General features: G+C 46.0%; 1 protein-coding gene across 21 annotated transcripts in view; it reads right to left on the reverse strand.

Moving 5' to 3' along the window:
• Nucleotides 1-25858, reverse strand: part of NCOA1 (nuclear receptor coactivator 1) — a 338341-nt gene that overhangs the window by 39867 nt on the left and 272616 nt on the right. For 12 of the 21 annotated variants that reach the window (XM_042848879.2, XM_042848877.2, XM_042848881.2 and 9 more), the window contains 5 exons: nucleotides 25398-25545; nucleotides 23111-24425; nucleotides 12400-12480; nucleotides 9719-9902; nucleotides 4823-5008 (listed from right to left, as the gene is read on the reverse strand). In XM_042848879.2, the coding sequence (XP_042704813.2) occupies nucleotides 4823-5008; nucleotides 9719-9902; nucleotides 12400-12480; nucleotides 23111-24425; nucleotides 25398-25545 (1914 nt within the window). The remainder of the gene's footprint in view (nucleotides 1-4822; nucleotides 5009-9718; nucleotides 9903-12399; nucleotides 12481-23110; nucleotides 24426-25397; nucleotides 25546-25858) is intronic. The other 9 variants (XM_005308460.5, XM_005308464.4, XM_005308463.4 and 6 more) reach the window with 3 other exon arrangements.

The raw sequence follows: 25858 nt of genomic DNA on the forward strand, positions 1-25858 counted from the left end.
AGAGAGCTTTGTTCCTAATGGCAGGACTATTATTTGGCTGTCCTTTTCAGCCACTAAGTAGCAGATATCAGCCATAGCTTCCCTCACACCAACAGACATTATCTCCTGGGTACACTTATATAGGAAGAGAAAGTCTCTCTCAAAGGCTGTACACACGGCGGCTTTGTGTAAGTCCCTCTTTTACATAGATCTACGAATGTTTTCAAAATGTAGCCAGTTAAAGAATTCTTTATTGAAAGTTGTTACCACTGGAGATTTTGCCTAAAAAACCAACTCAAAATAAAGCGCACACATATTCATGCCTTTTGACTTTCCATTCTGGAGAAACTCATTTTACAGGGAAAAGGCCAATTCAACCAATTTAAATTCCGCAGGAGTTTGAGCCCAGCCCAGAACTGAGCAATTTATGAGGTCTGGAGACTTTACACCATCATCTTATTTGAAATATGAATTGATATTTAAGACTAAAAGCATCTTGGCTAAACTAATGATTGGACAGCAATGCGAACAGAGAACTGCAAGGGATAAGAAAATCTGTGACCATGGTGGCATCCCTTCTCCTGGGCATGCTCCCCTGTGTCCATGTATAGTTCTATTATTTCTAAGGTTTCAAATACTTACAAAGCAGTTACTGAAAATGAAAAGTCTTTATTTATTTTTGGTGTTTTTACCATACGCAGCCGTGCTAATTCCTTTTGCAATAAAATGGGTTACATATATTAGTGATTATAGAGGTGCATATCCTTTAAAGGACAGGATCTAAGCATACCGCATGTTGGCCAAGTATGGCTCTTTGTCCTTCTCTAGCAGCTGCTGTTTCAAACTTAATGGACCCGGTCCTTTAGCTCAAGCACTAGAGGTTCACGCTTTTAGATCTAGAGGTCCCAGCTTCCATTCCCACTGACGCCCTCAATCAAGTGCACAGTTACAAAATGGTCATTACCCACAGATGACCCTACTATTGTTGCAAGTGGTCACCAGGTTCCTGCAAAGCTAGCCCTAAAATCTGAGAAGTCTGCCTGGATCTAGCTGCCACAGTTTTGTCTGATCAGCTAATCTGATCATAGCTATGCACCAGCAAGTCAACTTGCAAGTGTTCATTTACTTCATGAAATTACTGTACAGTAAGACAACATTCTTAAGGTTGCTTGGCAACAGAAGAATAAAAGAAATTCTAGCAGCAGCAACGTCAGCTCCAGCTGGGCAAGAGAATGCTCCATGCGCAATTGCTTTGCAGCCTAATTCAGTTTCTTTATAGGCTTCTTTGACATGTTTTCACATATTTGCTTGGGCTGAAGCTTATGGTCTTCTCCAAACAACAACAGTTCAGCTGCTGTCCATGTGCACCAATCTGCAAGAGGAAAGTATTCAGAAATCCAGGTGCCATCTTCTCCACAGGCAACTTCCTTCCCCCTTCAGATAAACTAAGTTACAATTCAGATACTGTTTTGGTGCTGAGTCAACTTGATCCAAGTCATTCCACAAACTACAGTCTTATAAGTGCAACTGAATAAGCACTTTAGATAGAGGCCACTATGGGCAGAACCATAATAAGTCAGTGCTTATAACCATGACAGCTGGGACAAGGCACAACATAGGCAAACGGTGTGCAATTTCCTCACACAGCTCTGCCACTGCCTCTCAGTCTTGGCTCCTAAGCCAAAGTTATATCATACCAAACTGTCCTTCTGAGCATGAGACCAACTGCCAAGCTCACTGCACTTGTGAGCCAAGGCAAGTCCTCAAGCTAGGTCTCCGGTCTGGGAAAGCTAGTGCAAAACTTAACTCAAACTGATCCCTGTATTTAATATAAGACCTGAGATCTCCTGCACCTACTGACTTCAGAAGGAGAAGAGGACACTTAGTACGTTGTAGGAGGTATCCAGCGTCTTACAGGGTTGGGCTCATAGAAGAGTTCTGCACTACAGCCTCTGAAGTCTTTCAGCAATGTTCTGTACTAGGTCCCAAATTGTAAGTACGGGGGCGAGGGGTGGGATAGCTCAGTGGTTTGAGCATTGGCCTGCTAAATGCAGGGTTGTGAGTTTAATCCTTGAGGGGGCCACTTAGGGATCTGGGGCAAAATTAGTACTTGGTCCTGCTAGTGAAGGCAGGGGGCTGGACTCGATGACCTTTCAAGGTCCCTTCCAGTTCTAGGAGATAGGTATTTCTCCATTATTAAAATTTAATATAGTTATTAACGATATGGAAAAGGGATAAGTAGTGAGATAGCAACATTTGCAGATGACATGAAGTTGTTTAGGTTAGTCAGCCCCAGAGAGGGCTGTGAAGAACTTCATGGAGACCTAACCAAGCTAGGTGAACGGGCAACACGATGGCAAATGTCATTCACCATCGATACACGCAAAGTAATGCCCACTAGAGAGAAAAATGTGAACTACTGGTACACTGTAAAGGGTTCTACATTAACGGTCAGCCCAAGAAAGAGACATGGGTGTCACTATAGACAGATCAATAAAAACCTCTGCTCAGTGCACAAGTGCAGTCAAAAATGCCAACAAGAAGTTAGGATCTATAAGGAATGAGATGGAGAATAATAATGAAAATGTTATAATGCCTTTATATAAATCAATGGGGCAGCCTCATCTGGATACTGCACACAATGCTGGTCACTTGATCTCCAAAAGGATACTGCAGAACTGGAGGAGATTCAGGGAAGAGCAACAAGAGTGATCAAGGCCTGGAAAACCTCTCCTATGCAGAAAGACTGAAAACGTTGGGATCGTTACCTTAGAAAGGAGAAAAATACGAGGGGCCATGATAGAAGTCTATAAAATACTAAATAATCTGGAGAAGGGAGGTCAGCAGCATTTGTTCTTCCAGTCTCATACCGTGAGAACAAGGAGATATGCAATAAAATTAGGGTGGCAAATTCAAAGCCAATAAAAGGAAATACTTTTTTCCCCCCACAGTATGTAATTAAGATGTGAAACTCACTGCCACTGGAAGTCACCGAAACCAAGAATTTAACAAGAATAAATGGGACTGGACAGTTATAGTGATGCATATATGGAGATATACCTATCTCATAGAACTGGAAGGGACCCCGAAAGGTCATTGAGTCCAGCCCCCTGCCTTCACTAGCAGGACCAAGTACTGATTTTTGCCCCAGATCCCTAAGTGGCCCCCTCAAGGACTGAACTTACAACCCTGGGTTTAGCAGGCCAATGCTCAAACCACTGAGCTAGCCCTCCCCCCATCAAGAAGATCCTGAGTTATCATAATTAATGGCAATAAAAATATTGGAAGGATATTAAACTGTGTGCTTCAGGGCTCACGCTAATCTCAAACTACTAGAGCTCAGGAAGAGACCTACGTAGGGAGCAGATTATCCCACATCTGCCTTTGGCAGGGTTCTTACAACGTCCTCTGAAGCGTCTGGTTCTGGCCCCTGTTGGAGACAGGACACTGGACTCAATGGACCTTGGGTCTGATCCCGTCTGGCAATTCCTATGGTCACATGTTTTCTTTGGCTTCCAGCTGAAGGTGAGCGGTCCTGGGTCTGTGACTTCCTGTGATCCATTCCCTGCTGTGGAGCTGCCATTACAGCACTTCTCTTCCTTCACAGAGGATGAAACATATGGTTCTCTTCTGAGATCATCTTTAATATCTCGCCATGTTGATGGGGAGAGGTGGAGACAGAGTAGCAATATCCTCCCTTCCTGGAGACCCCTGTAGCATAGTCTGGAAAGCAGGAATACCAAGGTCTCCAGCATTGTGCCACTAGTACCATCAGGTGCCCGCCACACCAATTTAATTCATTGCCTGAACTGGGATCTTACTCCTGAAGCTGTTTATACACCTTCTTATGAGCCTCTGGGGAGAGTGTAACCAAAGTCATTTGCAGCATGAAACCCCAGCCTGTTCACGGAGTTTAATGTTGCCATTCAAAAGTAGCTTATTCATTCCAAGTTTTATGGAAAGATATTTAGACCAATTTCCAGGGGAATATGGCCCTTGCACTAAACTCGTAACAGCTTTATCCGGCACTGACAATTTAATCTAACAGTACCTGTCTAGAAACAGGTACAGGAAAGCCAGGTCTGTTTGCTTCTCTTTTCGCAGTAATGCAGAATTAAAAAAAAAAAAAAAAAAGCTGGGTTATTTCAAACATTCACATTCACTGGGTTATCATTCCAAGACACCATAGCGGTATTCCCCAGCAGGTAAGTGGAATAAAGGAAAGGGTAGTGCATGCCCTTTTCCAGACACGGCAGTGAAGGTGGGAGTGGCTTCAGTAGTGTCTTTCAGCACCAACGTATGCAGTGTTGTTGTAGCAGTGTTGGTCCCATGACGTTAGAGAGACAAGGTGGGTGAGGTAAGATCTTCTATTGGACCAACTTCTGTTGGTGAGCGAGACAAGCTTTCGAGCTTACACAGATCTTCTTCAGCTCCATGTAAGCTCGAACGCATCTTTCTCCCCAAGAGAAGTTGGTCCAATAAAAGATATTACCTCACCCACCTTGTCTTTCATCACCAATGTTAATCAATTTTTCTGCTTCTCCATATTCTCTGCTTGGACAAAGCTGGGTGGGATTGTTTTACCTTACCCAGTTTGCATAGGGCCACCATCAGAATTGGTTTTCAAAACACAGGTCTAACATTACCTCACCTTCCCTAAAGTGAAATTCAGACACAAAGCCTATGTCCCATGTAAACCTTCTGCTCTGCACGGGGTGAATTTAACTTATCTTGGTGCCCTCTCTGCTATACTTTTATATTGGTAGATCCCCCCAGAAACTGCAGGCATAACCTAGTAGGGAGCAGAAGGCCCAGATCAGCAGATCCCTGCGGGAGCACATACCTGTATCAGGCTGGAAGGGGTTTGGTCCAGTTACTGTCCCCCTGCCCTGCTCTGACGGTAACCCGGAACGCAGACTGCTGCCATTCGTTGCAGGAAAATGAGCTGGCCTGAGCTGAACTGGCTCCACGGGGTCGCAGAACTCAAATGGGGACCGGCCAGCCTGCATGCCCTGCCCGCCGTTAATAGCTAGAGATTCATTAAATAATAAATAAGCATAACTCAGACAGCTTCCGAGGGCTCATCACGACATTACCAATGCTTGACTGATTCATCCTGCCAGCCAAAAAAGCTGACATCAGTGACTTTGGAGGGCAAGAGAGGGATTGGTGTGGGAATGGCCTACTCATGGCACTTGGGACTGACAAGATGTGACTTCATTGCTCAGAGCCCACCCCAGGGAATCACACCTTAGGAACGCAGGCAAACACGGACACTATGCTGCCGATCAGCACCGGACAGCGACGTGGCTCTGATTTAGTACTTCTGAGAAGGCAGGCACTCCATGCTGCTACCACAACGGTGCTGTAGAGAAAGGGACCAGCACCCCAGTAGTTAAGCTGGGCAGGTGGAGGGATATGCAGAGGATATGTAGAGGGTGGCTAGGTTTGACTGGATTCTTGTGCCTATGTATTATATGAAATAAGCAAGTTTTGAATCCCAGTGCAAGAACTGCACAAACCTCACTCTCACTTCAGATCAACATAGGAGCCCCTTGAGGGGATAATTCACAGCTGTCCGCTCACTGCAGTCAGAACTTGATCCAGGTACATAACCAGGACCTCACAAACCCGCACAGGGTGAAATTCACCCCTGTGCGGTGGGCCAACGCTCAGCCTGAAGTGGGATTTAAGTGATACCCATGCCTCGGGCAGGCCCACTACACAGGGCTGAATTCCAGCCACCATTCACCATACCCTCTGCTCTTTTCAGCTGTGATTTAATGGAAAAAAGCCTGTCGTGGGGGGTCCCATCTTTATTCACCCTGTAGAATAATCTGCATCTTCAAAGATGTTATCTCTTTTGATCAGAGCTTAGGCTAGGTTTCACCCCTGTGCAGAGTACAGGCCTTGCACGGGCTCTCTCCAGAGGGCTGAATGTCAGTGTAATGACCAGGCATCTCACTGCAGAGATGCAGTGCGTTTTCTGAGTTAACCATTGTAATCCACGCACCAGTTTAACCCAACAGCACTAACTTAAAGGGAACTGGTTTCCTTGTGGGCATTTGGGGTTGAGATAAAGTATCATTTCCCAGCAAGAATATGTAAATTCTGGATTATATGGGGAGTCGCTGTTGGGAGTTTAAAGCATAGAGTTGGACACATCTCACCATAGATGTACTCCTCCTCTTTGCCAATCTCTGTTTCAACCCTGTCTGATATAAGGTTCCCTTGTCTCCCAAAGACAATAAAGCCCCATTATAATTATACTCATGTCACTACATTATGAATGCCCTAGTACTCCGTTCCCTGAAGGTGCTGTCCATTTGAGTCTTTAGAATAAGAGTTCTTGGCATGCAAATAATAGGCTTGAGTGATAAGCGGCTGTCTGATCTTTAGCTATGAATTCAGTGGAGAGGTGATGGGACAAATTGGTCAATGGCTCTGATTAGAGCTGACAGCTCCTTTTCAAGCTGCCAGACATTCCCCTATTGTGGAAAGGCACAGCATGGCTCTCTGATGCATTTAGTCTCACTGCAGCTGTCATTCGAAGCCGTCACCAGGTTTATCGCCCAGTGTAGTATCTTCTATCCAACTCGCGCTCCTCTGTTTCTCTCACAGCCAATATCCTGATCTTAGAGTCATATGGTGGCTCTTGATTCAGATAATCTACTCTCCTTGAAGCATATGTAACACACCACCATGTCACCCTCTAGTGGCTGGTCCCAGTGACTAGAACAACCTGCTTGCAACTAATGGAGTTTTTCTTTAATTTGGTGCTAGAGGCCTGTTTCCCAAGGATGACTGGTGTGTGTAGCTACAAAATATTCTCTGAGTTCAGGCCTCCAGAGCAGAATTTTGCTCCTGCTTACAACGCTGTTGTTCTTCCTCATACTATGGGATTTTTTTACCCTTCTAAAGATGCCTGAATCTACATAAGAATGGCCATACTGGGTTCATCTAGCCCAGTACCTTGTCTTCTGACAGTGGCCAGTGCCAGGTGCTTCAGAAGAAATGACCAGAACAGGACAATTATCTAGTGATCCATCCGGTGTCATCCAGTCCCAGCTTCTGGTAGTCAGAGGTTTAGGGACACCTACAGCATGGGGTTGTCTCGCTGCCCATTGTGGCTAATAGCTATTCATGGACCTATCCTCCATGAACTTATCTAATTCTTTTTTGAACTCTGTTATACTTTTGGCCTTCACAACATTCCCTGCCAATGAGTTCTACAGGTTGACTCTGTGTGGTGTGAACAAGTACTTCCTTTTGTTTGTTTTTAACCTACTGCCTATTAATTTCATTGGTGACCCCTAGTTCTTGTGTTACATGAAGGGGTAAATAACACTTCCTTATTTACTTTCTCCACACCATTCATGATTTTATAGACCTCTATCACACCCTCCGTTAGTCACCTTTTTTCTAAGCTGAACAGTCACTGTCTTTTTAATGTCTCTTCATATGGAAGCTGTTCCATACCCCTAACCATTTTTGCTAAACTTCTCTGTACTTTTACTTTTTCCAATTCTAATGATCTTTTTTGAGATGGGGGTGACCAGAACTGCATACAGTATTTAAGGTGTGGGCATATTATGGATTTAGATAATGGCATTATGGTATTTACTATCTATCCCTTTCCTAATGGTTCCTAACATTCTGTTAGCTTTTTTGACTGCCGCTGCACATGGAGTGGATGTTTTTAGAGAACTATCCACAATGACACCAAGATCTCTTTCTTGAGTAGTAACAGCTAATTTAGACCCCATCATTTTGTATGGAAAACATAATCCCAACTATACAATGTGCATTACTTTGTCCTTATCAACACTGAATTTCATTTCCCATTCTGAAAGTCCAAGTACACAGGGTCAGGTTTTCAAGAGCTCAGAACGCATTGCGACACTTATGGGCAGATTTTGAGAGCTCAGTATGTTGAGTGCATGTTGGGAGCTGAGCTCTCTGGAAAACCTGCCCATTTGTACTGGGCACTGAACTCTTCTACAAATCTGGCTCCGATCACGGATGACAAGTGCTTTTGAAAATCTGGCTCTTGTGCTCAGTAGGTGCTACTTTGCTATAGGTAATTGTGTAGAGTCCTGTTAGCACTGTTAAGCCACCATCTTACTTGGGCTGTTAGTAGTTAATTTTCTCACTTAATATAAGCTTAGCATAACCGATTCTAGCATTTTGTTAGAGCTGAGACGGGCTTGTCAGATTGGTGTTATGTAGTTCACTGCAGCTACTCTGGCTCCTTAGCCTAGGATCACCCTTGTCCACATGTTTATTGACCCCCTCAAAAATTCTAATAGATTGGTGAGGCATGATTTTCCTTTACAACAGCTGTGTTGATTCTTCCCCAGTGTATCGTGTTCATCTGTGTCTCTGATAATTCTGTTCAGTACTATTGTTTGAACCAATTTGCCTGGTACTGAAGTCAGACTTACCAGCAGCCTGTAATTGCCAGGATCGCCTCTGGACTCTTTTTAAAAAAATTAGTATTACATTAGCTGTCTTCCAGGCATCGAGTACAGAGGATGATTTAAGCAATAGGCTACATTCCACAATTAGTAGTTCTGCAATGTCATATGCAAGTTCCTTCAGAACTCTTGGGTGAATACCTTCTGGTCCTGCTGACTTATTATGTTTAATTTATCAATTTGTTCCAGAACTTCCTCTACTGACACCTGAAACTAGAGTCCTATGAAAACATTCCAGGCTATTCATTTACCCCCTTCTGCCAAACCTATTTCATGGGCTTTGTCCTGATTTCTGCATGAGACAGCAGAGACAGCCAACGGCTTCATTATCTCTATTTGCTGAATAAGTAATGTGTGAATTATCCCTCCCAGGGCAGAACAGCAGCTAATTGGTTTATACCTGGGATTATTCTGCCAACCATTAGCTTTTCTTTTTAGAATTCCCCTCCCACTCCCTCTCCCTCTTTCAGACAGTCCTGTTCGTTAGCAAAAATCTGCACCTCCACTCTTAAGACTCAATGTAATTCTCAGTGATAAGATGAATATTTCTGCTTGTGGTAATATGGTGGATGCAACAAACAACTCTGTTTCACCCAAAACAAAACCCCGGGATAGGTAAACCTTCACAAAGCTGGAACCTGGTTACACTCTATGCACTGGGGCTGCAAGGGGGAGGATTTCACAGAACTGAAGCCGATACGTGAGGGCAGCCTTGGCTGAGTGAAACCTATCGGATGTAATACAACCGGCACCCCTGGGGGGAAGCCTGTGAATGTTAAGTAAAAGCATCACCAGGTTTATTTTACTTTCACTGAAAAGAGCTGAAAACCTGGGCTTTGCTAAAGTTGCTTTGTGCTGCCCCACCTCTGAAAATCAGGCCATTTATTCAGGTATCTAAATAGGGATGTGGGTGATGAAACTCTAGGCACCCAAATTGATAGTGATGACACGAAACCACATACAGCGACCCGCTCCTTACTGACTCCCCAACTCCCAATTTGTGAAGGAATGTAACTCACTCATGGCATGGCTGTTTAAAATGCAAAGAGATGTCTGATAGTGAACACATCTCTGCAAGGTCACTAAGCTTTAAGATATAAAACACAATTAAGAGGACACACTGGCCCCAGTATACCACATAAAGCTAATACTGTATCCCTAGAAGTCCACTGCAATGACAAGAGATGAATCTCCCCCCAAATACTGGAAAACGGTCTTGTGGATTAGCAGGAGAGAGCAGAGCTATTAGCACGGACACATACTATTAAGCCCCATTGGAGTTCTTGCTGCAGCGCTGGGCTGGAGCGGGGCTGTCAGAATCTCAGGTTTGACCGCAACACTGGCCATGCTGCTTTCGGTTCTGTCCGTCCCACACAAGCCTGGCAACTGGGCTGCTTTCTCCAGCGAAGGCAGCAGCTGATCGAGCTGGTCGAGGTCAGCAGCAAACTAAGGAAGGAAACAAGGTCACAGGTCAGTCATGGAGCCCATTTGGGCAGCACAATCTCTTTACACACACAAAAAATTCAGAAACAGCCACTCTCTCCCCTCCCCTCCCCTTCCCCCCAAATTAACTGTCTCATTGAAATTACATGCAAAGAGGGCAATCAGGACTCATTCTGTGCCTGGCAGTTCAAGCATTTTGCAGTGTAATTTTCTTCTGGCTACCCTCCCCAAATGCTAGAGTAAAGGCCTCTGTTGGAATGATTTCTGTGTACCCTCGATCACAGATAAGCAGAAGCACAGAAACAGGGTCTGATTGACCAGTATGTTACCTCCTGGTTTACAGCTACTGATTTCACTGGAATTACCCATGTGAAGCTGGAACACGGGAGAATCAGGCCCCTAGCCTCTAGAACGAGCCTAGAGCATTACACAGAAGATGCAGAATCAACATCTTGGGTATGAGATGTCACCATTTCGTGTCCATTAGGTAGCAGGGGGTAGTTTGCTCTGTCAAAACATGCAGAGACAGTTGCCCTTGTGGTTATGGCACTGGCCTGGGACTCAGGAAAGCTGGGTTCAATTCTTGACTGCCACCAGCTTCCTGTGTGACCTTGTGCAAGCCTCTCTGTGTGCCTCGGTTCCCTGTCTGTAAAATGAGGATAATATTTCCTTTCCCCACCCTTTGTCTGTCTTGCCTATTTAGACTGCAGACTCTACAGGGCAGTGACTGTCTCTCACTACATCTCTACAGTCCTGAGCACAATGATGCCCAGATCTCAATGGAGGCTTCTAGGCACGACAATAAAACAACTATTATTAATGGCTTGCATGGGCATTGACTTGAATAGGCCCTAGACACCTACAGCCATTTGGCAGGAGGTAATTTGCTCTATTAATACACATACATTTACACTGATGTAAAAAACGGCCTCTCATGAAAAATATAAGATACTTTGTAGAGCAGCCCTCCAAACCTCTGCTTATACATTTGCCTAGGGCAAGTAATTATTCTTGATGGACTAGTAATATATCATTTAGCTTTTCCAATCTTCATCATAGCAAAGAATAGGAGAGTAGATGTTTGGCCTGGGGACCCAAATAAATGGGGAAGTTACTGAGGAAGGGATTCGCACCAGGGGATATAATGGAGATCCTGGTAAGCAATAGTTTGGGATTAAAGGGACTAAGCTAAATTAGGTTTTGGTTAAAAAAATTATGCCAAGGGAAGTAACATTTTTTAAAATCTCAATCTAAGAACACATTGAAACATGCTCCCACAAGAGTCAGCAGTTGGCGTGACAAAGAGCATGCATGTTGAGCGACGTGCGTATTTACAGGCAAGTCCTTTCCAGATTATTAGTCTGAAATACCTTTGCATTTGACTGACAGATGCAGAGAAATAAGTTTAGCTCACAGTGAGGTTCAGCAGAAAGTTGGCTAATTAGCTGGGACACAAGGTTGGAGCTGACAGGCCCTATGCCTATGATAAATATAACCAGATTTACCAATAGCCTAGGGTATATAAACAGCTGTGTGTTTCACAGAGGAGTCAATATGTCAGCAATACTATGGAGAAATCAGCTGTGAGATCAAACTGCAGCTCCAGCCAGGGGAAGGTTCCTTTGCCTGGAGGGCTGCTCACTTTGGGGCAGCTCAGGGCTCGCCTCATTCTCGTGCTGCTCTGCAACAATGGAGACAAGCTTCTTAAAGACCTGCGTTCTTGGGCAGCCCGGCTCTAGCAATAGCAAACTTTGGCAAGTGTCTACAATGGCCTGACAGAATGCTCGAAAGGAAACAGCCTCTGCAACTAGCTTCTTAGGGTAGGTCTATACTGCAATCAGACACCCAGGACTGGCCCGCGCCTGTTGACTCTGGCTTGCAGGGCTCAGGCTAAGGGGCTGTTTAATTGTGGTGGAGACGTTCGGGCTTGGGCTGGGACCCGGGCTCTAGAACGCCACAAGGTGGGAGCGTCCCACAGCTTAGGCTCCAGCACGAGCCCCAACGTCTACACCGCAATCAAACAGCCGCTTAGCCCAAGCCCCGTGAGTCCAAGTCACCTGGCATGGGCCAGCCACGGGTGTCTCATTGGAGTGTAGACATAACCTAATGGAACTAATGCCAGGGAAGCCTTCCAGCAAGCAGCAGGGATGGAGGGAAATGACTTCCTAGCCAGAAGAAAAGTTTAGATCCCTCTTGGAAATGAGGGTCAGATAGTTCATTCTCTCTTTTTACAGATATATAGAAGTTACAAATGTCAAGTCTTCCTCCTCCCCCATGATGCAAACCACCTCTTAGAGCCCGTAAGGCACTGGGAATGCTGGGCAGCCTCCCAGGGGATAAACGGCCTGTTCTAGTGACTGCTAAATTTGTTCCAGTTCAGATGCAGAAAGCCACAGCCAGTGAGTGAGCGGAGACAAGGCACTCAGCTGTCGCCGTCAAGTGAGCAGCCTGAGAGCACAGACAAAGTTTAGAACTTAGCAGTTGCCAGAGGAAATCAGACCAATAGCCCATCTCGTCCAGTATCCCGTCTCCACGAGTGGCCAGCAGGAGCCGCTTCAGAGGAAGGTTGACGCTTTGCTTCCTGCAACAGGAATTTATGGGAAAGTTTCTTCTTAATCCCCATTTGGTTAAAAAAAAATATTAATCCAGTACCTGAAAAAGAATGGGAGCAGCCTCCCTATGAGGTGCAAATCTTAGCGCGGCGTGAGAAGAAAGAGCGTGGCTGTTTCATACAGCACTACCAATGCCCTGCACAATGGCAGGCTTGCCTACTGTAGACAGGCCCTTTGCGTGGAGGGACCAGTGCTGATAAAGTGCCGCTGCATCTCCTTAGCATGAGTTCAAGGTTATCATTCTCCAAGGATCCAACTTAAAGACTTATCTCCATATTTATTCAAGTACAGCAGGAAAAGGTACAAAAGACAACACTGTCTCGCTCACTCTTTACTGACAAGATTTCGTCAATTTATCACATCCCACAACAAAGGGATAAGGCATGAAATGTACCTTCAGAAGGGAAAGCGCTTATAAAACAATCAAGTCATGACTATATCATAAGAAAAGGAGACACTAGTGCACCATCTAAGGCAGAAGAAGGTGGTTATGTTGTTATAACCAACAGCTGAACTGTTTAATAATCTTTGCCACAATACTCACCAGTAGTGCTGTATTAAACACCTCTACCTCGATATAACGCTGTCCTTGGGAGCCAAAAAATCTTACCACGTTATAGGTGAAACCGCATTATATCGAACTTGCTTTGATCCACAAGGGTGCACAGCCCCGCCCACCCCCCGGAGCACTGCTTTACTGCGTTATATCCAAATTTGTGTTATATCGGGTTGCGTTATATAGAGGTGTATATAGGGTGACCAGACAGCAAGTGTGAAAAATCGGGATGGGGGTGGGGAGTAATAGGTTCCTATATGACAAAAAGCCCCCAAAATCGGGACTGTCCCTATAAAATTGGGACATCTGGTCACCCTACGTGTATATATTGTTGAGACATTGTGAGCACTCTTCTGAGGTTGTGCCGTAGGACTTTGGGAAAGAGAGTTCTCTTCCTAGATGTTCAATAGCGTCACACATTTGAACCAGGATAACAATGCCGCATTAAACAAAAGGATGGATAGTGTTGTGGTTAAGGCACTAGATGGGACCCAAGAAAACTGGTGCAATTCCCAGCTTTGCCTGTGTGACCTTCGGCAAGTCACTTATTCTAGGGCAGGCCTGCACAACTCGTAAAGCGGCGAGGGCCATATTATTCCAAAGAAAACAGCTGAGGGCCGAAACCTCCTGACCCCGCCAAAAAACCACCCCCCCAGCGCTGCCCAGCCCCGTCGAAATAGAACCCCCCGCCCCAGCACCGCCCGCCCCGCCAAAACAAACTCTCCTTCCCCAGCGCCACCCCGCTGAAACAGCTGTGGGCCGAAAAGGAAGGTTTGGGGGCGGAGGTGATACTTTATTAAGAATTTTTCAATAAAAGCAAACAATTTTTTTAATTTTTTTTTTTTTGTGAATCATGGAAAAATAAAAAACACCTGTTCTGTTGAAAGAAAACATTTGTACTTTTCATAGTTACCTTGCAAATTTAATGAGAGATCCCCCCATGAAATAAGGGGAAGGAAAAGGGGGGACAGTTTGAAGGGATTTTCTGGGGCTATGAACTAAGGGGAGGGGAAAGGGGGGCAGTGTGAAGGGATTGGATGTGACTATCCAACACACAAACACAGGGGCTGCAGGGAGTCCGGTGGGGCGCGGGAGGCAGTATGATAGGGGCTGGGGAGGGGGAAGGTCCCTGGACCAGGGAAGGGGGCCGGGGATTTCCTGGCTGCCTACAGACAGTTCAACCCCTTCCCCCACCCCCGATCACTACGGAGGCTGCCCTGGGACCAACCAGCGCAGTAGCCGCCCCGCCCTCAACCGAAGGGAGGCTTTGGGGGCGGGGGGGGGCTCTTGGCCCAATTCCCCGCCCCCCAAGCTGCGGCTCAAGCCCAGGCCGGGCGCCCCTCCCCTCGCTCGGCACTTACCAGCTCTGCCTCGTGCCCAGCGCTTCCCGCCTCAGTGGGCCCCGGAAGCGACGCACCCGCTGTATGCCAGGCAGGGGGAGCGGGAGACGGAGACACGTGCAGTTCTGGCCGTTAGGACGCTTGGAGTGCGGCGCACATGCGCAGGGCTGTGAGGAGGGGCCCCCCCTGGGCAGGGGGCGAACCCAGCAGCCCCATGCCGCCGCTTGCCCGTGGGCCGCACAGTGAGCCCACGCGGGCCACAGGTTGTGCAGGCCTGTTCTAGGGTCACGTAAGTATTTAGATAGGGATTTTTAATATACACAATTTCTGTGATAGGGCAAGTACTTACTTTCCTCGCAGTGTTTTGAGGATTAAACAATCTTTATGTAATGCTTTAAGGACAATAAATATGATTATTTATAATGGAATATCCACCCATTAATTTCACAGTGTATGCTATCCATCAAACTTTAAGCCCAGAGTCCTTAGGAAAAGAACATCCTTATAAACATAATCACTCCCACTTACAGAAACAATAAAAGACAGGAATTGCAGCCTCAGCACTGCCTCTGCAAGACGAAGACACTTCTAATTCTTCAAAAAATATAGCTTCTTGAAACAACAGATTTTCATTAGAGCACAAAACTGCTAGCCACCTTGCAACAAAGGGAATAAATGTAGTACGCTGTTTATTACTACACGCAAATATAAGACCCGCAAACTGTAGTGTGGGGACACTTTTTAACAGGACTGAAAGAAGCTCTGTTACATGTAGAACTCTTTTCTGTGTGTGTGAACTTAGTCACAGCGAAAGTTTATGACCCATGGCAAAGAGAAAGGAAAATGAAACCCAGGAGTCTAGTTACATTGCCCAAGAGGCATGAAAGAGATTGGGGAGTGGAGAAAGGAGAAATGGGAGTGACGGGGGAGTAAACACAGTGTTCACGTTTTACTTTATGAACTAAACAATTTGGGCCATATCAAACACTCAGAGATGCCCTTGCAGTTCCCACTGACTTCAATAAGAACATCCAGCCTCCATCTGAATAATTTGTGGTCTGAAAAACACGTCATACAATGAGAGGCTGAAAAGCTCAGTTTATTTAGTTTACTGAAGAGAAGGTTAAGAGATGACTTGATCATGGTCTATAAGTACCTATACATGGGTATGAGAAGATATCGGATACTAGAGAACTACTTAATCTAGTGGATAAAGGCAGAATACGATGCAATGCCTGGAAGTTGAATTCAACTAAGTTCATCTGGAAATAAAAAGAATTTTTTTACCAGTGAAGACAGTTAACTCCTGGAACAGCTTACCAAGGGATGGGTTAATTTAAAAGATAAAGTGATGGAGAATTTAAGACTGAACGTCCATCTAAAAGATGTGCTCTAGCTCAACTATAAACTGTTGGGCTAGACTCAGGAACCAATGGGCGAAGTTCCATGGCCTGTATTATGCAGGAGATTAAGACTAGAAAGAACTCTTATGGTCATCTAGTCCAATGTCTATGGCCATGTCTACACTAGTGAGCTTACAGCAGTATCGATGCAGCTGTGCCACTGTAAGATTGCACATGTAGCCGCTCTATGATGGCAGGAGAGAGCTCTCCCGCGGACATAATTAAACCACCCCCAACGAGTGGCGGTAGCTATGTCAGCGGGAGAGCGTCCCCCGCTGACATAGCGCTGTCCACACCGACGCTTCTGTCGGTGTGACTTACGTTGCTCAGAGAGGTGTTTTTTTCGCCCCCCTGAGCAACGTAAGTTATACCGATAGAAGTGCTAGTGTAGATATAGCCTAAATGTATTGAGCCAGGTCAGCCTTCAGACACATGTGCAGCGCTCATGCTAACTCTAGGGTACGGAGTATCCCAGAGTGGGATTTGCCCCAGGAACTATTTTTAGAAATACTTTGGCCCTTAGACACTAACACATTTTTCCTTAGAAACTTAAACTTGCTTACGTCCATTTCCTAGATTCGCAGATTCTTAGGCTATGTCTACAGTAGCACTTTTGTCGGTATAACGTATGTCGCTCAGAGGTGTGGAAAAAACCCATCCCTCTGAGCGATACAAGTCACATCGATAGAAGTGCTGGTGTGGACAGCGCTATGTCGGCGGGATACACTCTCCCATCAACATAGCTCCGCTGCTTGTTGGAGGTGGTTTAATTATGTCGATGGGAGAGCATTCCTGTCGGCAGAGTGGCTACTCGTGCAATCTCACAATGGCACAGCTGTGCTGCTGTAAACTCGCTAGTGTAGACACGGCCTTAGTTTACTGCATCTAACTTTATCTTCAGTCTAAGGCGTATTCCGGGTGGGTAACTTGTTTTGAAGCAGTGCAGACTGGATTAGTACCTGGAGGGGGTGTACCTTGAAGGTCCAAAGAGAAGCCTCCACACATCAGGGTCAACATAATGATGTAAAGCCCTTTTTAAAATAGCTAATATAATTATCTTGTTAATGAGCCTGCCTGAAAGCAGAACCGCATAGCCACGGGATTAATACATGCTTCACAAGGAAGCAGGAGAAAAGTGCTTTAAAATGAGGTTGATTGCTATGAGGAGTCCCTGATTCTTACTTCACTCCTATCTAGTTTTTTTGTCATTTAAAAGGCATTATTAGGCTGACCGTGAACTTGGATTCTGATCTGGGGTAAGAGAACTCCACGGAGTGCAGAAATTTCAGGTATTTTGAGAATTCAGGTTCATCCAACGACTGTGGACAGACTTCAGAATCTTGGTATTTATTATAAAGGTTCCCAGCTCTTCTGATTGCAAAGACAGGTTTGTTGCACAAAGTAAACTGGTTCTCTGTTTGGGTACTGACTATGCAGCCAAGCAGAGTGAAAGAGTAGCACTGTGAAGTGGCTATTTCCCCCTACTCCTGCCCTTCACCCCTGTGGGGTCTTAACGCGGATGTTTAATTATGGTCACATAAATGCCATCATGGACTTTGTTATGCAACAGACTGTCGGTATGGAAACGGGCATTGCATGAATAGATGGTGAGCTTGGTGTCAGACTTTGTCAACGATATCTAACTTACAAATAAATCAGTTGAAGATGTGCTGTGAGACAGGTGGTCTCATAAATTCTGCCAACCCAACAGGTCTAATCAATAAATCAAAGAGGGGAGTTATGAAAATTAATTTACCTATCAATAATTCTATCTATTTGGAAGGTGAAGCCTTGAAAAACATTAATCTTCCCTGGGTAGCGTCATTCACAAAACTGGTGACTGCATGTTTGATGTAAAGTCCAGAATAGGAAAAACAAGTGCTGTATTTCAAAAACTCCATACAATATGGAAGTTCAACATAATTAGCAATAACACTAAACTAAAAATCTTAAGCAGCAATGTCCCAAGCATCCTCCGATATGGAGCAGAGTCCTGGAACATTCCAGTACAAACTGAACAGCAATCAATGCATGTGTCTGCATAGAATATTCAAAGTAAAATGGACGGACAGAATAAGTAACGAAGTGGTCCTAGAATGGGCATCGCTACCTACAATGATACCAGTAGTGCAGAAGAAAAGATGGATGTACTTGGGATATCTGTTAAGAATACCCGATAATAAGCACCCTAAAGACGCATTTCTCTGGCAACCCCAGATGAGACGGGGAGGCCGTCCTAGAGGCACTCTGCAGCACACTAATGAATGGGGCAGCATTACTACATCTGAACATAAAAGACTTGGACAAATGAGCCCAGGACAGGAATGACTGGAGACATTTGGCTTCTGCCTTATGCACTGGACGGTGCAGTAGGATGATGATGAAATGCCAATATGCTTAATCATTTCAGCAGGGATCAACGCAGTAAACATTCAGCTAATGCATTTGTCCATTGAGACTGGATGAATCACATACATCCTGCTAAGGAAAAAGGTTCAGCCCTTCCCACAGAGAAGGGTTAGCGAGGCAGATGATAAATATCTTTAAAACAAACTCAAAGTGAAAAGAGTGGAACGGCGCGCACTGGTTATTTTTTATTGTCCATCCCCCAACGGCACATCAAACGAGGGAGCCTAGCCTATTTACACCAGCCTGGGGAGTGCCCAGCACACCGCAGTTGATACACAATTCTCCCATACTGTCCCATACTCACGAAGGAGCTCCCAGACAAGACCCACAAAGCCACCGCTTTACCCTCCTGAAATCTCACCTGTCCGTAATGCATACATCGCTGCTGTTTGGGGCAGGGACTGGTCACATACGTTGTGTTTGTACAGCACTTAACACAACAGGTTTGTGACCTTCTTGGCCTCTAAGTGCTACCACAATATAAATGTTAACATTCATAATAAAATTAACACTATCCCCACTAGCACTGGGAGAGCTATAGGAACAGATTGCATCTTTTATGGGTACTAGATAGCTGCATATTCTATTGCATATCCACACACTCATTCAACATTTGCTACAATCAAATGGGTGTGATTTAAAGGGGTGCTGGCCAAAAAGCCAGGTGCGTGAGATCACGCAGGATTTTGTGGGTTTTCAATAAAACCTGGCCAACCAGCAGCAAATTCACTAAGCTAATATTAAATTAAATACTACAACAGTGCTAGCTCAGTTGAATAAGTTAATGCTTCTTGAATGACCCAGCTTTTGTCTTGCAGTGATATCATGTAATAAAGGCTAAACACGCAAACAAACAAACAACACCTGCCCATGCAGAAATTCAACAGAATTCCTCTTTTCTTAAGGATAATCTGTCCTCCTGACATCAGTATAATTCCCCGACAGAACCTTTAGTATAAAGAGAAGGGAGCATTACTATAGGTCTACTTCTGAGGATATGAAATAATTATGGCAAGTCATTTGATTTCTTACAAAATTAATAAGCTGTTGAAGATTTCATGGCACATTTCTCAGTAGTGGGGTCCCTCATTCCCAGCCAAATTCAAGTACAGATCATTACATTCTGCCCACCTACATTTTCCATTGGATACAGGATTCTTCTTGACCTAAACTGTTGGATACTGTAATTGTACATTGTTCAGCAGCCGCTGCATTCCACCCCAGAGGTGACTACATTTTAGCACTGGAAGTGATTTCTAGGTTGTTTGTATGCCAGTGAGTAAAGTGCTTTACAATGCTGAATGGAAGAAAGGTGGTTATAGGTAAAACATCAGAAATATTTGTGCACAGGAACAGAGGTTACCATCCTTCCTTTGCCAAAGCACCTGACAAAGTCTAATGAGATTTCCTCCTGCAGAGCCAGGAATCAAACCCAGTTCCAGGGTCTTAACCACATGACCCTGCTTCCTACGGGCAGTAATGGGAGGGAGCTCTCTATGGGGGAATGGAATAGAAAAGTTTTATTTAAAAAAAAAACAACAACAAAAACTTGGATTTCACCAAAAACATCCCAGACTGACAAGGTGTGTGACTTCCGCTGGCCCTGCTTCTGCGCAACTAATGGCCTGAAGCATAGAAGAGATTACTTTACTTACAGCTGATGAGATTAATTTAATTAATAGAAGCCTGTGGTGTCATTTAAATGATATAGCCACAAGCTCCTCCAGAACTCCAAGAGGCTGTTACCTCTCCAGCAGAACAGGCACCATCGAGCCTGCAGGCTCTTCTTTGCATAAGATGCAGAAAAGAAGCTGTGAGTGCAATTTTAAGTGGGGACGAGTTGCCTCTCGGTTGCAAATATAAAAACTAATGTGCTGCAGATTTCCCAGCAGGCTGGAAAGTGCTGAAGTATAGTGCTCCCCTAATGCTTCCCTTGATAGGGCAACTCTGTAGATCCAAATTACATTCCATTCATGTTGCTACAGTTAAACTTACAATAGAATGTTCATTATGAACCCGACTTTCAGGCGTTTACAGTTTAACCCTCAAAGCCCTCTCCAGCCTGAAATGAAAGTGGATGAGGTCTGAGGGCTGAGTGCATTGTTAGCAAACAGCAAATAAAATAAGTCGTGAGAATCCTGCTTAGTTACAGAAGGGGCTTAATTATGTCCTTAGTGGCCCAGTGTTTCCACCCCCCTTAAAAAATGTTGCAACTAACTTTCTAAATTGTTTAACAAAGGAACTAGCAGCTCCATGCTTGGGAACTGCAGGAAACCAAGCTGAATCCTATGAAACGGGGCAGGCTTGGTCTTTTCATAAGGAAGGAATCTTCCATGCACTGTACTGTTAAACAATGCTGCTCTGAAGCCAGAATGGATGGAGATTGTGCTGATAACAATCGCTGCCCACAATACTGAAGTGCCTGGATGTTTCTGCTGTAACGATCAGCAGCAGTGAAGCAGTTAAAATTCCTATGAAGGGCCTTGTTAATCAAGCTGTTGAGGCCAGGGGTCTGTTTACCACAAATGTAAATGCTAACTATCTGTTTGTACATACAAACTGCTCAGTAAACTCCAATCGGGCACACATGGCCAGTCTTCACACACAGCAGCAATAACTGCATCCACCAAGTAGTCACATGCTTGCATGTACAGACCTCAGTTTTCTGAAAAGCACGCACCCCATTAGACTTCAGAGTTGACAACCAACTGTTACTAAAGGAGGCAAATCATGCCTCTCAGAGCTATTGTTTCAGATGTGTGTGCACAGGCTAGGGCGGGTAACACAGCAGTCATTTGGAAGACAACTAGGGCCAACCCCCCCCCCCTTTTTTTTTGGACCGATAGCATGAATTATAGAACACAGAATGGCCTGGCAGAGATATGCAGATAAGCGTGGCAGCTCAATCTCACCCCTGAACTGCTGGTCTCAGGGCGAGAAAACAAAGCAGACAAACCAGTTTTCACTGTGGGGTGAAATCCTGGGTCCTCCTTCCCATAACTATAGAGTCCCTGTCTGCACAACAGCTTTTAACTGAGTTTGTAACAGTGAGTGTCACGGCTGGCTCTAAACATGGTTGGTTGCCCACATGCAAAAAGGTTATTACTCTATTAGTAACTGTGGTAGCTAATAGTGTTGTCCCATCGGCAGACTAATCTGGCACACAGCTCTCTTCTTGTAACCAGGTGGTTGCAACGTGGGCTCTATGCTTTTATTTTCCCAGAAGGCCTGATACTAACACAATCAGGCAGTGCAATGGGGTTGATAAGCAAACTCTGCTGCGTGGTGAGATAGCCTGTCGTCATAACCAGGTCAAAGGAGTATCCGGCTGCGTGTGAAATAGAACAGGGCCAGAATGCCAGAAAAACAAGCAGTTGTGCATTTCAGTTGCTCCTGTCTTTGGGTGTAGCCTGCACAACTTTCAACATGACCGTAGCGAGAGGTTTCCCTTTCTGCAGATATTACAGCGGTAAGTGCTATACAAAACCCTAGGGAGGGGCAGACTGCACCTTTCAACTCTCTATCATTCCTGGACAAAGCAGCTAGATGCACAAAGCTGTAGGACGTTCAGTCACCAGCTAAAAGCTCTAATGTTCTTTCCAAAACAGATATATCTTAATCGGTGTCTTCCCTGGTCTAGAGGCAATTTATGTTAATCTAGACGGCTGAGCCTGAATGGAAGGAGAAATATCTAATGTATCTAAGGTGTGAGCGATACTGGTAGGAATGTTTAATAGTAAGGTAGAAAGAGTTAGATTCCCACTTGCCGATGGGATGACTGACTGAGGCTCCCAAATGAATGGAGCTCTTAACCTTATTAAGAGGCTTATTGTGTATTTGCCATTTGAGGCTTTCAGAGCATTCTGTGTTATTCATGCAATATCTTTCCAAATCAGCAGCCCTGTTTGACACAGTCAGTAAGCAGGCTAACAGGCTTGCTTTTAATGTCAGACTCTGTACTCTTTGCTTAGAAAGGATTAAGCAGCCTTATCCATGTTACCATCTCCCCTGGCTTTCAAAAATAAGAAATCTCTTCTATTCATAGCCACTTGTAATGAATATTTATACTCTCAAATCTCTATCACTGGGCTCTGTCACTGGATTATTCAATTTCATAATACTTTTAGGATAACTAAAGGGCCCTTATAATTGCTAATCTCAGCCAACAAGTAGGCAACAGAGTGAAAATTCCCCAGTACATGAGCCCTGAATAGGCTTACAGATGCTGGATATGAAGAGTTTTTTCCCTCGGCAATGCAGGAATGTCCTACAAATGGCTTCTCTCCTCTCAGCGTTTGAAGAATCAATACATCATGTTCCATCATAAACCTCCATTAAGCTTTCTTTCCTCTCCCATCATTGCTGCTTCTCAGAGTGTGTGCATGAACATAAGAACAGCCATACTGGGTCAGACCAAAGGTCCATCAAGCCCAGTATCCTGTACTCTTACGGTGACCAATGGCAGGTGCCCCAAAGGGAATGAACAAACAGGTTATCATCAAGTGATCCAAGCTCTGTCATGAGCAACAAGCAGTTTCAAACTGGTTCCCTTAGTGTCTACATTTAGGCACCTAACTGCTCCCATGATCATTTAGAAGTCTAAATACATTTAGGGGTCATTTAGGTATCTACTTTTAACACCCGATTGGCAAGTTAGTCTTGGAACCAGTCATGCCACTACCAGTGTTTGTGAGGTAGCAAAACCCAAGACCACGCACTAGGCTGTGGCTCCATGAATTGAAGTAGAACTGCTAAAGGGTGTGTGTGCGTGTCTCTGTCGGTCTGTCACAAGCCTCAGACCACTACCAGCTAAAAGAGATTCGCCTTTAATTTAACTGGTGTTAAATGCTAACCCTAGGTAAACAGCATGGATTCTAAAGGTCAAACCCACCTGGCCCTGCGACTCTAGCTTCACTTCCTCTGCAGTAGGGGGCTTAGTCAGCGGGGCCGGAGTCGTATTGCACGGATCCATCTGCTCCGTTTTCTCCACTTTCACCTTCACATCGTCCAGACTCAGGGCCGGGACCGCGGCAAGGTCCTTCTCATCCTTGTCTAGTAGGTAGCGTAGGAGCTGATGGTCCTTAGACTCCTTTTTCTTCAAGGCCTCCGGCTCCAGTTTGATTTCAGGGGTCCCCGGGATCTGACTCTGAGAGGTAGGGGTGGCGGCAGCATTTGGCGCGGTATCCTTCTTGTCGTGCTCCATGGACAGAGTGGTGATGTCGGAGGGGCTGCCCTCCTGCAAGAGCCGGTGTAAGATCTTGTGCCGCTCTGTGAGGGAGCTATGGGAAGAGGGACACGTGTTGCCTGGAGGGTTCCCAGAGGCACCCGTGCAGGATAAGGGATCTTTGCAGCTAGTATCTGCATCAGTGTGCCGCAGCTGTTGTTCTGCCGTTGTGGCCAGGAGCTGAACCAGCTTGTGGCTGGTGGCTTGGGAGCACTTGGCGTCTCCCTCCGAGAGTCTGTCACTGGCATGTAGCAGGCCTGAGTCCAGCGGCTTGCCATCGCTCGAGCCGCTGTCAGACTGAATCATCTCGCTCAGGATGGAGGCAATCTCCTTGCTGTCTTTCGGCTCCGTTTTCACAGGCTGCATGCTGAGCCGACCGGGCGAGTTCTGGGAGCTCGGCTGCCTCAGAATGGGCGGTGGCGTGGAGTACCCCATGGGGGTGCTGGGGCCTTCGTTAAGCCCCTGCATAGAGTTTATCGGGGCATTGGGGAAAGGCCTGTTGCTGCTGCCACCGCTGCTGCAGCCACTGCTCGCCATGCCCACAGGGGAGTGCATGGTAGGCGAGAAAGGATTGCTTGGCATTCTGGGCCTTGGTACCAATCCTGGGCTAACCCGATGCCTAGGAGACATGAACTGTGCTGGGGTAATCCCTGGACTATTCATGGGAGAGCTATTGAGGTTTAAAAGGTGGTTATTGTTCTGGGGACCAGCTTGTCCCTGGCTTAAGGCAACATTGGCTCCGATCTGATTCCCAGGTGAACACCCAAAGCTTGTCTGGCCGGTGCTGGAATTGCTGCTGTGGAGGCCAGAGCCTGGCTGCTGATTTACATTGGTCGCCAACATGCCACTGTTGGATGGAGGGATGGCGGACGAGAGAGCCATGCCTTGCCCTGGGGACATGCTAGGGTGCAGCGCAGGGCTGACACGGGGAAGGGGCATTCCAGAGTTAGTGTTCTCTTGAGGAGAGAGCATGTGGTGATCCCTGGAAGAAACAAAAGACAGAGGGGGTGGGCGGTGGGGAGAGAACTCAGAAGACGACTCAACTAAATCTGTAGTACAGCTCAACTAAACTTTTCCAGCCTCTTTGGGATTAAGCTATCACATAGACACATCAGGCCTGGTAAGTCTGACAGCTGCAGCTTGTAAGATACGGTGTTTTCACAGTCTTTCCTAGCCCCACCACTACACTAGGATCCCAGGAGGAAAGAGAGCATATTTCAGTAGCGTTTGTGGAGGGAGCAGCTACACTGATCTCTGTAGGTACTTCATGGATTGCGCAGCACTGTGGCAACAGAGGGGCTACAAATCTATCTCAGAAGGGAAGGTCTACTTTGGGCTGTGTGCTCTCCCATTGGCAGGAAGAGGAGAGTGCTGGGAGAATGTAATTCTTTCCCCTCCTCCATCTGGTTGCATTTCTTTAGCACACGGTAAGTTCCCCCATCTCTCCTGTTCTTTAACAACCTCTTCCTCCTGAACGAGTTTGAGTGCAAGTTCTCCGGGGCGGGGCATGAGCCTTAGCCATGCTGGTAAAGTGCCGTGTGGATTCATGGTGCTGCATAAGCATCAGACAGAACTGCCAAGCCACAGACATAGCCAAACTTTAGTGAACTTTTGCTGCCTTGGCTTTCAAACATATGGACTAAGCTCCCGCAGCGCAGCGGCTAGCGGTGGGACTGCAGCCCCAAAACCAGCATGAGAGGATCACCCCAGCCACCACTGGCATAGAATCAGCACTGGGACTCCTAAGCCGTCACCCTTCCTGCCGCTGACACTGATCCCTGACCGCACTTACAGGCTCCTAGATGCATTGGCAGCTGATCTAGCTCACAGCAGCCTCCAGACTGTCCCTACTCCCGAGCCGTGCTGTGCACTCCCCAGCCACAGCCGAGGATCCAGGACAAGTCCCAGGCTCTGCAAGCTACCGGCGATTTCACCCCAAGTTCTTGGGACTCACCTGTCAATGATATGGATGCCCATGATGAAAGGCTGCATTTCTGGGCTTTGAGGATAGCAGAGCTTACACTTGGTGTGGGCGCTAAGTACCGTCCCGTCGCTCAGCGTGAATCTATACGACGGACTGAAGGCCGTGCCACGTGTCATCACTGGGGGGAAAACAAACCAGACGTGATCCATCCATCTGCTTAGCAATTCAGACAGGGCTCACAAAACTTTCAAGGGGAAATGTGGGGGGGTGCAGGATGGTGGGGAAGGTAGTAGGGGACTAACTTCCACCATCCCTCTGTGCGCATGCGAGGATAGCGACGCAGAGTTTGCAGCCACCTTTGCACCTTCCCTTCCTCCCCCGGCCCAATTGTGCTCTGTGTATTTTAACAAGGATCCCGCCATTAGTGTGCAAACAACGGAAGTCAAAAATAATCCTCCAGTGAAGTTATGGCAATCCAGGTAGTCTCGCTG

The sequence above is a fragment of the Chrysemys picta genome, chromosome 3, assembly GCF_011386835.1.
Source record: "Chrysemys picta bellii isolate R12L10 chromosome 3, ASM1138683v2, whole genome shotgun sequence".
NCBI classification, from domain to species: Eukaryota; Metazoa; Chordata; order Testudines; family Emydidae; genus Chrysemys; species Chrysemys picta.